A 13,987-nucleotide genomic window follows, 5' to 3' on the forward strand; every position below is an offset into this window, starting at 1 on the left:
TGATTTTTAAAAAATCTTGCACATTTTTATTGGGTTGAAATCATACATGCTACACAACTAGTCACATTAATTGACAACAAAACTACACATAAAAGTGCTGTTGTTACACCGAACTGCGTGCCCGGTAAAATGAGATGATTGTTACCTTATTGCTGAATTATTCTCCAGGTTAAGGATATAGACCAGTCTTCATAAACATAAACAGTAATACCCATTACTCAAGTAGCCATATCATAAAATTGTATAATTAACATATCAATAAAAGAGAAAATAATAAAATCACAATAAATAATCATTAGTGTTCCTGACTTACAGAAAAATAGAGCAGCTACTGCTGTAAACAACATTTGCGTTAAATACAAAAAAAAAAAAAAAAAAAAAAGAATAGGGTTGGGCAAGCAAAAGTCACAAGATGCCATGCAACTGGCACTCTGGATCTAGTGCATGAGGAGTGTAAGGAGAGTAAGTCCACCTCCAGTCTCTGTACCTTTACAGCCGATTCATTCATGCATTCATTCTTTTCCAGGAGTTGCTCTCAGAGTCTAAACATATTAGTTTATCTAGAGTTCTGGATAGTAATGGCTCTGGGATGATCAGCAGATGCATGCACACACAGCTCAGTCTCTGATATAGAGGTCACATGTTCAGGCGATTGATGATTAAGTTGCCATTAATTATCAGTGTGTCTGTATTTTACATATGGATTTTCAGCCCATTGTTATTCCAGTGTTGTGGTTTTGTTACAATAGCTTCAAATAGATGCTCTCTAATGCCCAACAAATAGCAAACTAATCATCTCAGACCCACCATTACAGCTCTGTTGCCCCAGAGACCCCAGTTTTCAGTAGTATAATGCAAAACAATTGTTCTGGTGCAAGTCTAACCAGATTATTAACAACTGACAATCATATGAAACTATATACTTATGAAAAGAAAATGCAACAAATAACAATAAAACCAGATACTCCACAGATGATTGAAAATCTAATCAATGTAAGAAGGAATAAAGAGTCACTGGTGTGCTTCATGAATTAAATCCCGACACAAGACAGCTGAGGTCAGTAATGTGTTGACAGTATTATTTGTGAGCAAATATCGTACTTCTAGCTGGCCACGAGGGGGCAGACTAAGACAGGGAGACAGTACAGTTGGAGTGTCACACAGTCACATGAACCTAAAACATGTAGTGTTTTTACTATAAAATTATAAATAGAAAGCCTAGATAGAGCACAAATGCATCTACCTGCACCACACACGCATAATCGCACACACACACACACACACACACACACACACACACACACACGCGCACACACAGACACGCACACATGTGTCCATAAGTTAGAGCAGTAATTGCTGCATGGCTAAAAAGCGAGGAATGATCACCCTTTGAGAGGCGGGGGACTTGTGCTCTTTGTCTCAGCTCAATTTCCACTGGCCACATTAGTCACACAGTCTACGAGCGTCTGGTCAGTTCATTTTACAAATGTGATTCCATGGAGGTTTCCATAGTTTAGTTAACCTCTCTCAGTCTCCACATACAGCTGGTTGAAGTTTCATGAACGTTAAGAGACAGAAAAGAAGCTTTTTAGTCCAACTCTTCTTCTTTACGTCTTCTACTGCCTTGCTTCTGACAGTGACCTCTGGTCTCTGGCTAGTACTGCCAGGGGTCACCGAGGGGCATCTTGGGAACTTGAATGTGCATCTCCACAGGGCGGTCAGGTGGATGATCCCTCCTGTAGGTAACTGTCTTCTCATTGGTTGTAGGAATGTATGACAGGTCCTGGGTCGGGTGACAGACATATGTCAGTAATACACAAACACACACACACCTTTGTCTTACTATATTTGACATAATGCATTCCCTGGCCCCGTGACCACACCTTGACCATCACAACCAAATGCCTGACCACCTGAGCCTAACCCTAACCATAATTCTAACCCTAACTGTAAAACTAACTGTGCATTGACAACATTAAGACCTTACATTTTCTGTAAAAAAAAAAAAAAAAGTTGGCCAAGCCAGAATTATGCAATTGATGTCATTTGGATAATTTTTTCAGCCTTGGCTGTCTTCACAAGCTGTGTAGTTATCCTGGTGACTACTAAATTGAATCTGACGTAAAATCAGCCCCTTTAATATTATGGGGATTTCATAAATGTTCAACCAGTGGATGGCAATGATTTGTTACATTATGTAATCCTTGAGGAAGTAGATACAGCTTTTCAACACCTGCAAAACTCCCAGATACGGTAAAATACGCACCACATTTCCCCTAAAAGTGACCAATGGTGACCAATCTATAATCTGTCGTGTCATTAAGATGAACAAAGAATGAGGGCTTTCCAAATGATTGTAAACAACTCAGACCAGTTACATATCTCCCCCTTGCTCATATTTCCATCCTTTCCTTCTTCTCAAAGGCGCTATACATCACTGTAAGGTCACAAATCTGGACGCCTTACATGGTGAGCTGGGAGTTGAGAGGAAATGTAAAATACAGCTGTACCTCTAGCAGCATTCTCAAATTTCTCATTCCTGGTTTGAGCAAACAGTTCACATTAACAAAAGTATCCTAAGGATTTAAGGGCTCCCTAAAGCTTCTTTGGGCTCCAGGGACACTTCAGCCTCCCCTCAATTAAACCCCTGCAGTGCTGATCCACCACCAGCCTACTTGACTTCTGAGAACTAACCTTTACAGTGCAGTGATAAACTCCATCCTCGGCAGCGCCCCCTGGTGACCAGCCTTTCTTCTGTAGAACCAACCGTGACATGGCGACCACCACCAGCCCACACAGCACTGTCAGGGCACATACACCGAGGAACGTTCCCACAAGCCTGCTACTGCTGGCACACTCTGTGGACACACACAGGAACACACACACACACACATGAGGTTTCACTGTGGAGAACTGGAACACTTTAAATAGGTCATAATGGAATCTGAACACACACTCAAACACACACTAAAATGTGCAAAAGAAATATAATTTTATAGTTGCAGGTGCAGGTGCAGACATCCCTACTGACCCACACAAAACCAACACACACTCAAATGATTTTTTTTGCATTTCTATATTTGTATAATGCATTCCCTATCTTGTTACACAAACCTCAACCGTAACAAACTACCTGCTTGACCCCAGGTCTTATCCTAAACCCAATCCTAACTTTAATCTTAAAACCCAAGTTTTAATCCTCAACCAACCCTTTGAAGACAGTGCAGGACAGACTGAACTGTCCTCAGTTTCCTCACTTTCAGTGTCTAAAACTTAGAAGACGTGTAGGAGCAGCAGTGGTACAAGAAGTATTCAGATCCTTTACTTTGGTAAAAGTACCAACACATTGATGTAAAAATACTCCATTACAAGTCCTGCATTCAAAATCCTACTTAAGTAAATGCACAGAAGTATTAACAGCAAATTGTACTTTAATCTTCGAAAGTAAAAGTACTTTTTACAAATTAAAATGTGACCTGTTATAGATTTATTGCTATATATACACTGTTGCTCATAAAGTTGGAATAAAATATTTTTTACCTCTTTCCATGAAATGATTGTGACAATGTGATTTATTCTTCCAAAGTGATTACTGATGCATTTAAATTGGAATAAACAGAGGATTGTGTCTGAAAACAAAATTATTCCAACTTTATGGGCAACAGTGTATATATATATATATATATATATATATATATATATATATATATATATGACATATTACATTGTTAATAGTGATGCAACGATGCATAAGCAGCATATACTGTTGTAGCTGGACACAGTAGAGCTTGTTTAACTACTTTATAGGTCACTGGTTCCCATCCTAGGGGTCAGGCCATGGGGCCTAAGGGTCAGAAAGTAAATCTGAGGGGTCATGAAAAGATGAATGTGGTGTAAAAAGAAGAATAAACAAATTTCTACTGCATTTGTACTCATTTTCTGACAATCGCTTGAATTGCGTAAGGAAATCTGTGGCTCCTAACTTTTAATCTTTAACAATGAGTTTTATTTCAGAGGCTTATTATGTTTTTTATCTTGTGTTTTTTACGTCTTGTACCTCACAATTGCACTTCAGTTCAGTACTTGAGTAAATACACTAAGTTACTTTCCACACAACACACACACACACAGCTCGGTTAGTGGCTGCTGTGCCAGTGGTGCTGTACTGAATAGTTAGGAGGCTGTGTATCTGCTGGGGAGCATGTGTGGATGACGGGTTCATCGCTCAACACAAAGAGCCCAAAGACAGCTCTGACATTTTGTAACAGGGTTACCATGGAGACCTGGCTCCTGCTGCACCCAGGAGGGGTAGGCGTGAGCAGGAAGAGAGTGTCCCGTTGGGTTGAGGGGGGCTGTGGGGACAGGGCAGGAGAAAGGGGGTGGGGGGGGGCGGCTGCACAATGAGCAGTGCTGTTCCAAAAATTGGGAAGGCGGGGATGAACTGTTACACTTGGATGTGCAATTATGTGTGTGTGTGTAACCCAGGGCATGTGTGAACTACTGGGTTTTAAATTGTGTGTGTATTTGTGTGTGTGTGTGCGTGTGTGTGTGTGTGTGTGTGTGTGTGTGTGGCTGTGAAAATCAAAATGAAATTGACCTGGGAACTGAAGGGAAATGTAAAATACAGCTGTAACACTGACAGCAGACTTGCTGACTCAAATACACCAGGGTGCTGTGGTGCAGCAATGGTAGCAACGGAAGTGACCTCGAATGAAAGCATGTGTGTGTGTGTGTGTGTGTGCGTGCGTGTGTATGTGTGTGTTGACATTATACCTGGTCTTGTGCTAATGTGAAGCTGGGTCTGACCAGACTGTGAGCTGGTTTGAAAGCGATAGCGACAGCTGTCATTACTGATGTACATACACTGAATCCACATCTCCCCTGCTTGACCTAAAAATGGAAGAAAAGACAAGAGAGAGACAGATGGAGAGAGAGAGTGAGCGAGAGTGAGATGATTTACAGTCTAGAAAGACTCAGCTCAGGGACAATCCTAACCCAAGAGCTCAACAGCTCTTCATTTCCCACCTAAGCTGCACTAATCAATATTTTTATATATATATAAACATATAAACATGACACCCAGGTGAACACGCTAATTTTTGCCCATTTTCTGTGCTGTAACATCTTTCAGAGCACAAACATTGTAAAAAGACCTGTCACCTGACCACCACGGAGCTGTTAAAACAGAAACCAGATTGTCACTGCACTACACCTTGCGCTCAAAGAGTTTGAAAAACACACAATCACTGTCTCTGTAACTGCATGTGATGGCATTGCTCCCTGCAGTTGTGTGTCTGTGTCCTCTCAGTCTGAAAAGAAAGGCAAACTCCTCTGGCATAGTGAAAAGAGTCAACTGCCTTTTTAGCTGGTTTACCCGTATTTGAAACACATGCTTATATGTGCTAATTATGGTATAGAATGAGTATTAGAGACTGGTGAACATAGTGGAGCATTTAGTTGCTGTGTGCCAGTCGTTTCTCAGGAGTTGGTGGAGACCAAATTAGAGCAAAATTTGACCACCTGGTGATTGGTTACTCTGTAGGTTCTTAGTTAAAACTTTTTTATCAGGGTGAAGCTCGGGTGAAGCCCAAGGTTTGAATTAAACACATATACAATCCATGATATTATGTCATATTATAAGTAAATTAATCTCTCCTGATATCCACAAAAACCGTGAATGGTGCAAAGCCTATGTGAAAATTTGTGCTCAGAGCAGATTTTATTGGCTAAACTGAGTTTACCTGATACATCATCCATGTAGCCCACCAATGGTGCGCAGGTGCTGTTGCAGTGTCCTGCCTCTTTTTGTGTGAGCCCGTGAGACAGGTGGCAGTCCACACACTTCCTAAAAGAAAGAGACAAAACCGTGTGTCAGCTTCAACTACAAATCAGTCTGTAGGAGCTTCCCATCATGCTTTGTGGTAGCGAAACAGAAAGTGACAAGTACCAGTATGATTGGCAGGTGCTTTGGCAAGCAGGGCATCTCTCACAGAAGTCTCCAGAGTATCGGGGGTCATCACACACACACTTGCCACACACACATCTTCCCCGTCCGCTGCATAACAAGCCGCTGGCTGACAGGCAGGTCCTTTTGGAGACGGGACAAGCACAGCTATCTCCCGTCCAGCCATCCTCACACACACATTCACCTGACACACACTCACCCCGTCCTGAGATGGACAAGCAGTGACAGGAGGAAAAGTGTTACAGAGGTGAATTAAAACTTGTGGACTATGTATGTTTTGCATCAAAAGTGCTCATATTATAACTTCTTCATTTCTTGTCATGTCTCTTTGAGCTAAATGTACATAATACTTTTCATTTCTAAAGTGTGTCCCCCTTACCCCCACACGGCAGTCCCCCTTCATACGGGCAGGAGAAGTCATCTCTCTCGCAGTATTTCCCGTACACTGTCCCAAGCCTGCTCTGGTCACACACACACTTTCCACACTCACACATGCCCCGACCACTGCAGTCAACATCAGACCCATCGGCTCTGCATTTCCAGTTTGAATCTCTGTTTGAGTCGTTAATCAGTCCGTGATCTTGCCTCTGTTGCTGATTGGCACCGTTCTGGGTCCCTGTACATGGTGATTGGCTGTCGTCATGACAGCGCCTTGTTGATCCACAACGGCAGCGACATTTAGAGTGAATCCTAATGACAGTGGATTCGTTGTATCCCACAGGACGAACCATCACTCGTACATCTTCATCTTCACCATCATCAGGACAGGAGTGCAGGCCAATGGTGATATTGAAGTAAACCTGCATGAAAAGACAAAGATGTTGAAAACAGCTACTGAATGATTCTTAATGGTAAACAGTAAAGCTGCTTATCATCAGCATGTTAGCATTGTTATTGTTATTGACATTAACATTGAGCTCAAAGCAGCTCTGTGCCTGTGTAGCCTCACAGAACTGCTAACATGGCTGTAGATAAGTAGATCTATTTGACAATATTAAAGGTAATACAAGACTGCAATCACCCGGTCCTGACATAGAGTAAAAATAAATTTGTTGTAGTTAAAATACACGATAACCTTGAAAGCCCATTTCCATTAGAAAGGGGAGTGACAGATCTTCACATAAGGCAGGACAAGTAAAAAACATACCAGCAGAACAGATTAATGACTGACTATTTGACAAGCATTTCTGCTGTTGCTTCAGAGACCCCAGAACAGTTAAAGTAGACTGAAAAAAATTTTTCCCCTTGAAACTCCTGGTGTTAATCTAAAAGGAATGACATTAAATGAGCTACTTCTCATTGCATCATTATGACAATTTCTGATAAGGCTTAAATAGTTGGATAAGGACCCGGGGGCTAGCTTAATTTGATGATTATTCTGTTGATGTGGTTTATGTGGAACATTGTGCACGCCAAAGCTGTGAATCAACAATAAGGCTGTTTGCTTGATTTTTATCACCATTCTGGTAAGCATGGGTACTTTCCATAATTCACTTTAATCCACCCATGGATTAAATGGATGAACTTCACTTACTTTGTACAATAGGACTAACTGCAGAGTAGTGTTTAAGCAGCTTTGTGTTCGAAAAAGTTAAGAGCCCCAAAAGGTTAAGGAGGAGAGGAGTCTCATAGGCAGTTTAGGGGATGAACAGAAAGAAAATTTCGAGTCAAAACACTCCAATTAGTACCAAATGATCTCCTGTGTGGTGCCAAGAAGTATATATATATAAAAAAGCTCTTTGTAGTGGTGCAGACTATAGGACTTTTGTTTTGTCCAGCAACCTATTTCTAAATATGAATGTCCTAATTGTTTGCATAAAAGTTCTGATATAAGGAAAAATAGGGATTTTAGGGTGACATCACATGGAAATGTTTTCCTGTTAAATACAGCCTATAATCCTCTCAGCTCGGATTATTTACAAAATCTTTTCTGTCACGTAAAGCTCTCAGTGATGTCTTGTGTGTGTTTGTATGTGTCACAGTAATCCAATCCAACCAATAAATGTCCACTGATATCGCTAGGATCTTAAATCAAAGATTTATGGATAAATCGGAGAAACATTTAGCCAAATTCTTCATCATGCGTGTGCATTCTGATACTTCTGCATATGGAAATTATATTTGTGTGTTTACCGTCTGGTCGGGCTGAACCCCTGAGCAGCTCTGGTCCTTTGCTGTGGAACCGTCAGGACAGACAGGTGACACAGACACCCAGTACCTGCTGACTGCCTTGTCCTCCACTGACACCACCACCGCCACCTCTGACAACAAACTCTGGGTGGAGAGAGGGAGGAAAGAGATGAAAAAGCAACATCAAATTTACTACCTGGTATCAAGAAATTCTTTAAAGCCAACGTTACTGGTGAGCAAGGGATAAAATAGAGGGAGAACAGGTTGCAAGAACAGTTGCAATTTAAATTTTAATGAACATAATCTGTGAGAGTGAAAAGTAATGAAGCAAGAGGGAGAAAGAGAGACAGAAAGAGAACTGTGATTAATTAAAGTTGTCACATGTCCCCAGAAAGCCCTCATTGTCGTCCTGTCTTTCTTTCTGACATACAGGGGGGTTTATGGGAACAAGGAGGTGGGGCCAAAAATAGCATCTTTGTATTCATTCATGATTAGGACACATGGTTTCCGCGGGGATCTGATAGCTATTATAATGCCAGCTTCTGTTCAGGCTCTGCTGCTTGTGTATGCATATGTGTGTGTGTGTGTGTGTGTGTCTGTGTGTGTGTGTGTGTGTGTGTGTGTGTGTGTGTGTGTGTGAGTGAGTGAGTGAGTGTGTGTGTGTGTGTGTGTGTGTGTGTGTGTGTGTGTGTGTGTGTGTGTGTGTGTGTGTGTGTGTGTGTGTGTGTGTGTGTGCATGTGGCTGTGCACCCGGATCTGTGGATTCGGCAGATTCTCGAAGCAAACAATGGAGCGCTGTGCCTGAGGCAAGATTATAGCCTAGACTGCTGCCAACTGAACAAACGCTTTGACACACACACACATACACACACACACGCACACAAACACGCACACACACATGCCCATGCACAGAAGGCCTTACCCCTCTGTAACCTCATGTTCTCGTTTGTGTTTTTCTGTATCATTAGGCCTTCAGCAACCAAAAACATCTCCCATCATCTGTTTTACCAACTTCAGGATTTTAGAGTAAGTCTTGTTACAAGTGTCATTCAAACCTAAATTTGCTAGATACCAACAAGCTGCAGGCACCTTCAGAAACATACTGTAGAATCACTGATTCACAACCCTTTCCTGCAAACAGGAATGTGCTCTTGGTCAGCTTGCATGATCAAACAAGGCCAAAAGAAAACCAAGCTCATGTTGACTCAGCAGATCAGCGGACTAATTCCTAAAAACTTTTTAACCCGGACTGCGTGGGCTCATGTATTCAGCTCATGCTGTGCTTCTGTACTCCTCTTGCCAACCTTTTACTTGACCCTGTCGTCTTAAGGACTGATAATATACTGTGAGAAACAAAGGGATCTAAAAGTGAGAAAGATCTTATTCTTCAAAGCAGGGCCGGCCCAAGCCTTTGTGGGGCCCTAAGCACAATTAAATTTTGGTATGTTTGGTCTTGTCACGTTGGTAGGGCTGCAACATATAAGATCTGAATTTACATTCAGAAATGCCCATATGCAAATGTAAGATATGTATAGATGTTGAATCTCCATATATTAAATGTATGTACATATGAAGGAATATCATTAATGTATATACAAGTCCAAGTACAAGTCTAAGTACAAGTCACCGTAAAGGTAATAAAAACGTTAAAGTATAGAAGGGCTTGAAATGACGTTGTATAGTAAGGTATAAAAAGTGATAAAAACGTCATAGTATAGTAAGGCATAAAAATGGCAAAAAATCTCATAGTAAATTAAGACACAATATGGGCGAAAAACATCATAGCATAGTAAGCCATAAAATGTCATAAAAATGTAATAGTATAGTAAGGCATAAAAAATCATTAAAAAGTCATAGTATATTATGGCATAAAACGTCATAGTATAGTAAGGCATATAACATCGTAGTATAGTAATGCATAAAATGTCATAAAAATGTCATAGTATAAAAAGGCATAAAAAGTCATAAAAATGTCATAGTATAGTAAGGCATAGAACGTCATAGTATAGTAAGGCATAAAACATCATAAAAACGTCATAGTATAGTAAGGCATAAAATGTCAAAAAACTGTCATAATATATTAAGGCATATAACACTGTAGTATAGTAATGCATAAAATGTCATAAAAACGTCATAATATAGTAAGGCATAAAGTGTCATAAAAACGTCATAGTATAGTAACACATAAAATGTCATAAAAATGTCAAAGTATAAAAAGGCATAGAAAGTCATAAAAACGTCATAGTATAGTAAGGCATAAAACGTCATAGTATAGTTAGGCATAAAATGTCATAAAATGTCATAGTATAAAATGGCATAAAATGTCATAAAAACGTCATAGTATAGTAAGACATAAAATGTCATAAAAATGTCAAAGTATAAAAAGGCATAGAAAGTCATAAAAACGTCATAGTATAGTAAGGCATAAAACGTCATAGTATAGTTAGGCATAAAATGTCATAAAAATGTCATAGTATAAAAAGGCATAGAAAGTCATAAAAACGTCATAGTATAGTAAGGCATAAAAACGACATAGTATATTGAGGCATAAAAAGTCATAAAAACGTCATAGTATAGTAAGGCATAAACCGTCATAGTATAATAAGGCATAAAATGTCATAAAAATGTCATAGAATAAAAAGGGATAGAAAGTCATAAAAACGTCATAGTATAGTAAGGCATAAAAGGTCATAGTATAGTAAGGCATAAAACTTCATAAAAACGTCATAGTATAGTAAGGCATAAAACGTCATAGTATAGTGAGGCATAAAACGTCATAGTATAGTAAGGCATAAAATGTCAAAAAACTGTCATAATATATTAAGGCATATAACACTGTAGTATAGTAATGCATAAAAAGTCATAAAAACGTCATAGTATAGTAAGGCATAAAACGTCATAAAAACGTCATAGTATAGTAAGGCATAAAATGTCATAAAAATGTCATAGAATAAAAAGGCATAGAAAGTCATAAAAACGTTATAGTATAGTAAGGTATAAAACGTCATAGTATAGTAAGACATAAAACTTCATAAAAACGTCATAGTATAGTAAGGCATAAAACGTCATAAAAACGTCATATTATAGTAAGGCATAAAACGTCATAGTATAGTAAGGCATAAAACGTCATAAAAACGTCATGGTATAGTAAGGCATAAAACGTCATAGTATAGTAAGGCATAAAACGTCATAAAAACGTCATAGTATAGTAAGGCATAAAACGTCATAAAAACTTCATATTATAGTAAGACATAACCCGTCATAGTATAATAAGGCATAAAACGTCATAAAAACGTCATAATATATTAAGGCATATAACATTGTAGTATAGAAATGCATAAAATGTCATAAAAACGTCATAGTATAGTAAGACATAAAACTTCATAAAAAACGTCATAGTATAGTAAGGCATAAAACGTCATAGTATAGTTAGGCATAAAATGTCATAAAAATGTCATAGTATAAAAAGGTATAAAATGTCATAAAAACGACTTAGTATATTAAGGCATAAAAAGTCATAAAAACGTCATAGTATAGTAAGGCATAAAACGTCATAGTATAGTTAGGCATAAAATGTCATAAAAATGTCATAGTATAAAAAGGCATAAAAAGTCATAAAAACGTCATAGTATAGTAAGGCATAAAATGTTATAAAAGCGTCATATTATAGTAAGGCATAAAACGTCATAGTATAGTAAGGCATAAAACGTCATAAAAACGTCATGGTATAGTAAGGCATAAAAATAGCATAGATTGTAAAACGGGTAAGCTGGATTTGAACTCACAACCTTATGATTATTAGGCATCAGTTCTAACCACTTGACCATGAAGTCATTCCTAAGCAAGTTACCGTAAAGGTCAAAATAATGTCATAGTATCGTAAAGCTTAAAAAGTCATAAAAGGCATAAAATGTCAAAAAACTGTCATAATATGTTAAGGCATAAAACCTCATAAAAACGTCATAGTATAGTAAGGCATAAAACGTCATAGTATAGTAAGGCATAAAATGTCATAAAAATGTCATAGAATAAAAAGGCATAGAAAGTCATAAAAACGTCATAGTATAGTAAGACATAAAACTTCATAAAAAACGTCATAGTATAGTAAGGCATAAAACGTCATAGTATAGTTAGGCATAAAATGTCATAAAAATGTCATAGTATAGTTAGGCATAAAATGTCATAAAAACGTCATAGTATAGTAAGGCATAAAACGTCATAAAAACGTCATATTATAGTAAGGCATAAAACGTCATAGTATAGTAAGGCATAAAACGTCATAAAAACGTCATAGTATAGTAAGGCATAAAAATAGCATAGATCGTAAAACGGGTAAGGTGGATTTGAACTCACAACCTTATGATTGTTAGGCATCAGTTCTAACCACTTGACCATGAAGTCATTCTTAAACAAGTTACCGTAAAGGTCAAAATAATGTCATAGTATAGTAAAGCTTAAAAAGTCATAAAAGGCATAAAATGTCAAAAAACTGTCATAATATATTAAGGCATATAACATTGTAGTATAGAAATGCATAAAATGTCATAAAAATGTCATAGTATAGTAAGGCATAAAACGTCATAAAAATGTCATAGTATAGTAAGGCATAAAACGTCATAAAAACGTCATAATATATTAAGGCATATAACATTGTAGTATAGAAATGCATAAAATGTCATAAAAACATCATAGTATAGTAAGGCATAAAACTTCATAAAAACGTCATAGAATAAAAAGGCATAGAAAGTCATAAAAACGTCATAGTATAGTAAGGCATAAAACGTCATAGTATAGTAAGGCATAAAACGTCATAAAAACGTCATAGTATAGTAAGGCATAAAACGTCATAGTATAGTAAGGCATAAAATGTCATAAAAATGTCATAGAATAAAAAGGCATAGAAAGTCATAACAACGTCATAGTATAGTAAGGCATAAAACGTCATAGTATAGTAAGACATAAAACTTCATAAAAACGTCATAGTATAGTAAGGCATAAAATGTCAGAAAAACGTCATAGTATAGTAAGGCATAAAACGTCATAGTATAGTAAGGCATAAAATGTCATAAAACTGTCATAATATATTAAGGCATATAACATTGTAGTATAGAAATGCATAAAATGTCATAAAAATGTCATAGTATAGTAAGGCCTAAAACGTCATAAAAACGTCATAATATATTAAGGCATATAACATTGTAGTATAGAAATGCATAAAACTTCATAAAAACGTCATAGTATAGTAAGGCATAAAACGTCATAGTATAGTTAGGCATAAAATTTCATAAAAATGTCATAGTATAAAAAGGCATAAAAAGTCATAAAAACGTCATAGTATAGTAAGGCATAAAATGTTATAAAAACGTCATATTATAGTAAGGCATAAAACGTCATAGTATAGTAAGGCATAAAACGTCATAAAAACGTCATGGTATAGTAAGGCATAAAAATAGCATAGATTGTAAAACGGGTAAGCTGGATTTGAACTCACAACCTTATGATTATTAGGCATCAGTTCTAACCACTTGACCATGAAGTCATGCCTAAGCAAGTTACCGTAAAGGTCAAAATAATGTCATAGTATCGTAAAGCTTAAAAAGTCATAAAAGGCATAAAATGTCAAAAAACTGTCATAATATGTTAAGACATAAAACTTCATAAAAACGTCATAGTATAGTAAGGCATAAAACGTCATAGTATAGTAAGGCATAAAATGTCATAAAAATGTCATAGTATAGTAAGGCATAAAACTTCATAAAAACGTCATAGTATAATAAGGCATAAAATGTCATAAAAATGTCATAGTATATTAAGGCATAGAAAATCATAAAAACGTCATAGTATAGTAAGGCATAAAAACGACATAGTATATTGAGGCATAAAATGTCATAA

At 37.4% G+C, this 13,987-nt stretch overlaps 1 protein-coding gene across 1 annotated transcript in view; it reads right to left on the reverse strand.

Moving 5' to 3' along the window:
• The window catches only part of itgb8 (integrin, beta 8), a 27,358-nt gene continuing 13,371 nt past the window's right edge, over nucleotides 1-13,987 (reverse strand). Inside the window, exons 10-16 of the mRNA XM_056399642.1 lie at nucleotides 8,099-8,239; nucleotides 6,345-6,765; nucleotides 5,948-6,170; nucleotides 5,742-5,845; nucleotides 4,774-4,890; nucleotides 2,695-2,858; nucleotides 1-1,783 (exon numbers count right to left, since the gene is read on the reverse strand). Coding sequence (XP_056255617.1) covers nucleotides 1,655-1,783; nucleotides 2,695-2,858; nucleotides 4,774-4,890; nucleotides 5,742-5,845; nucleotides 5,948-6,170; nucleotides 6,345-6,765; nucleotides 8,099-8,239 — 1,299 coding nt within the window. The 3' untranslated portion in view covers nucleotides 1-1,654. The remainder of the gene's footprint in view (nucleotides 1,784-2,694; nucleotides 2,859-4,773; nucleotides 4,891-5,741; nucleotides 5,846-5,947; nucleotides 6,171-6,344; nucleotides 6,766-8,098; nucleotides 8,240-13,987) is intronic.

The sequence above is a fragment of the Seriola aureovittata genome, chromosome 16 (assembly GCF_021018895.1).
Source record: "Seriola aureovittata isolate HTS-2021-v1 ecotype China chromosome 16, ASM2101889v1, whole genome shotgun sequence".
Lineage (NCBI taxonomy): Eukaryota > Metazoa > Chordata > Actinopteri > Carangiformes > Carangidae > Seriola > Seriola aureovittata.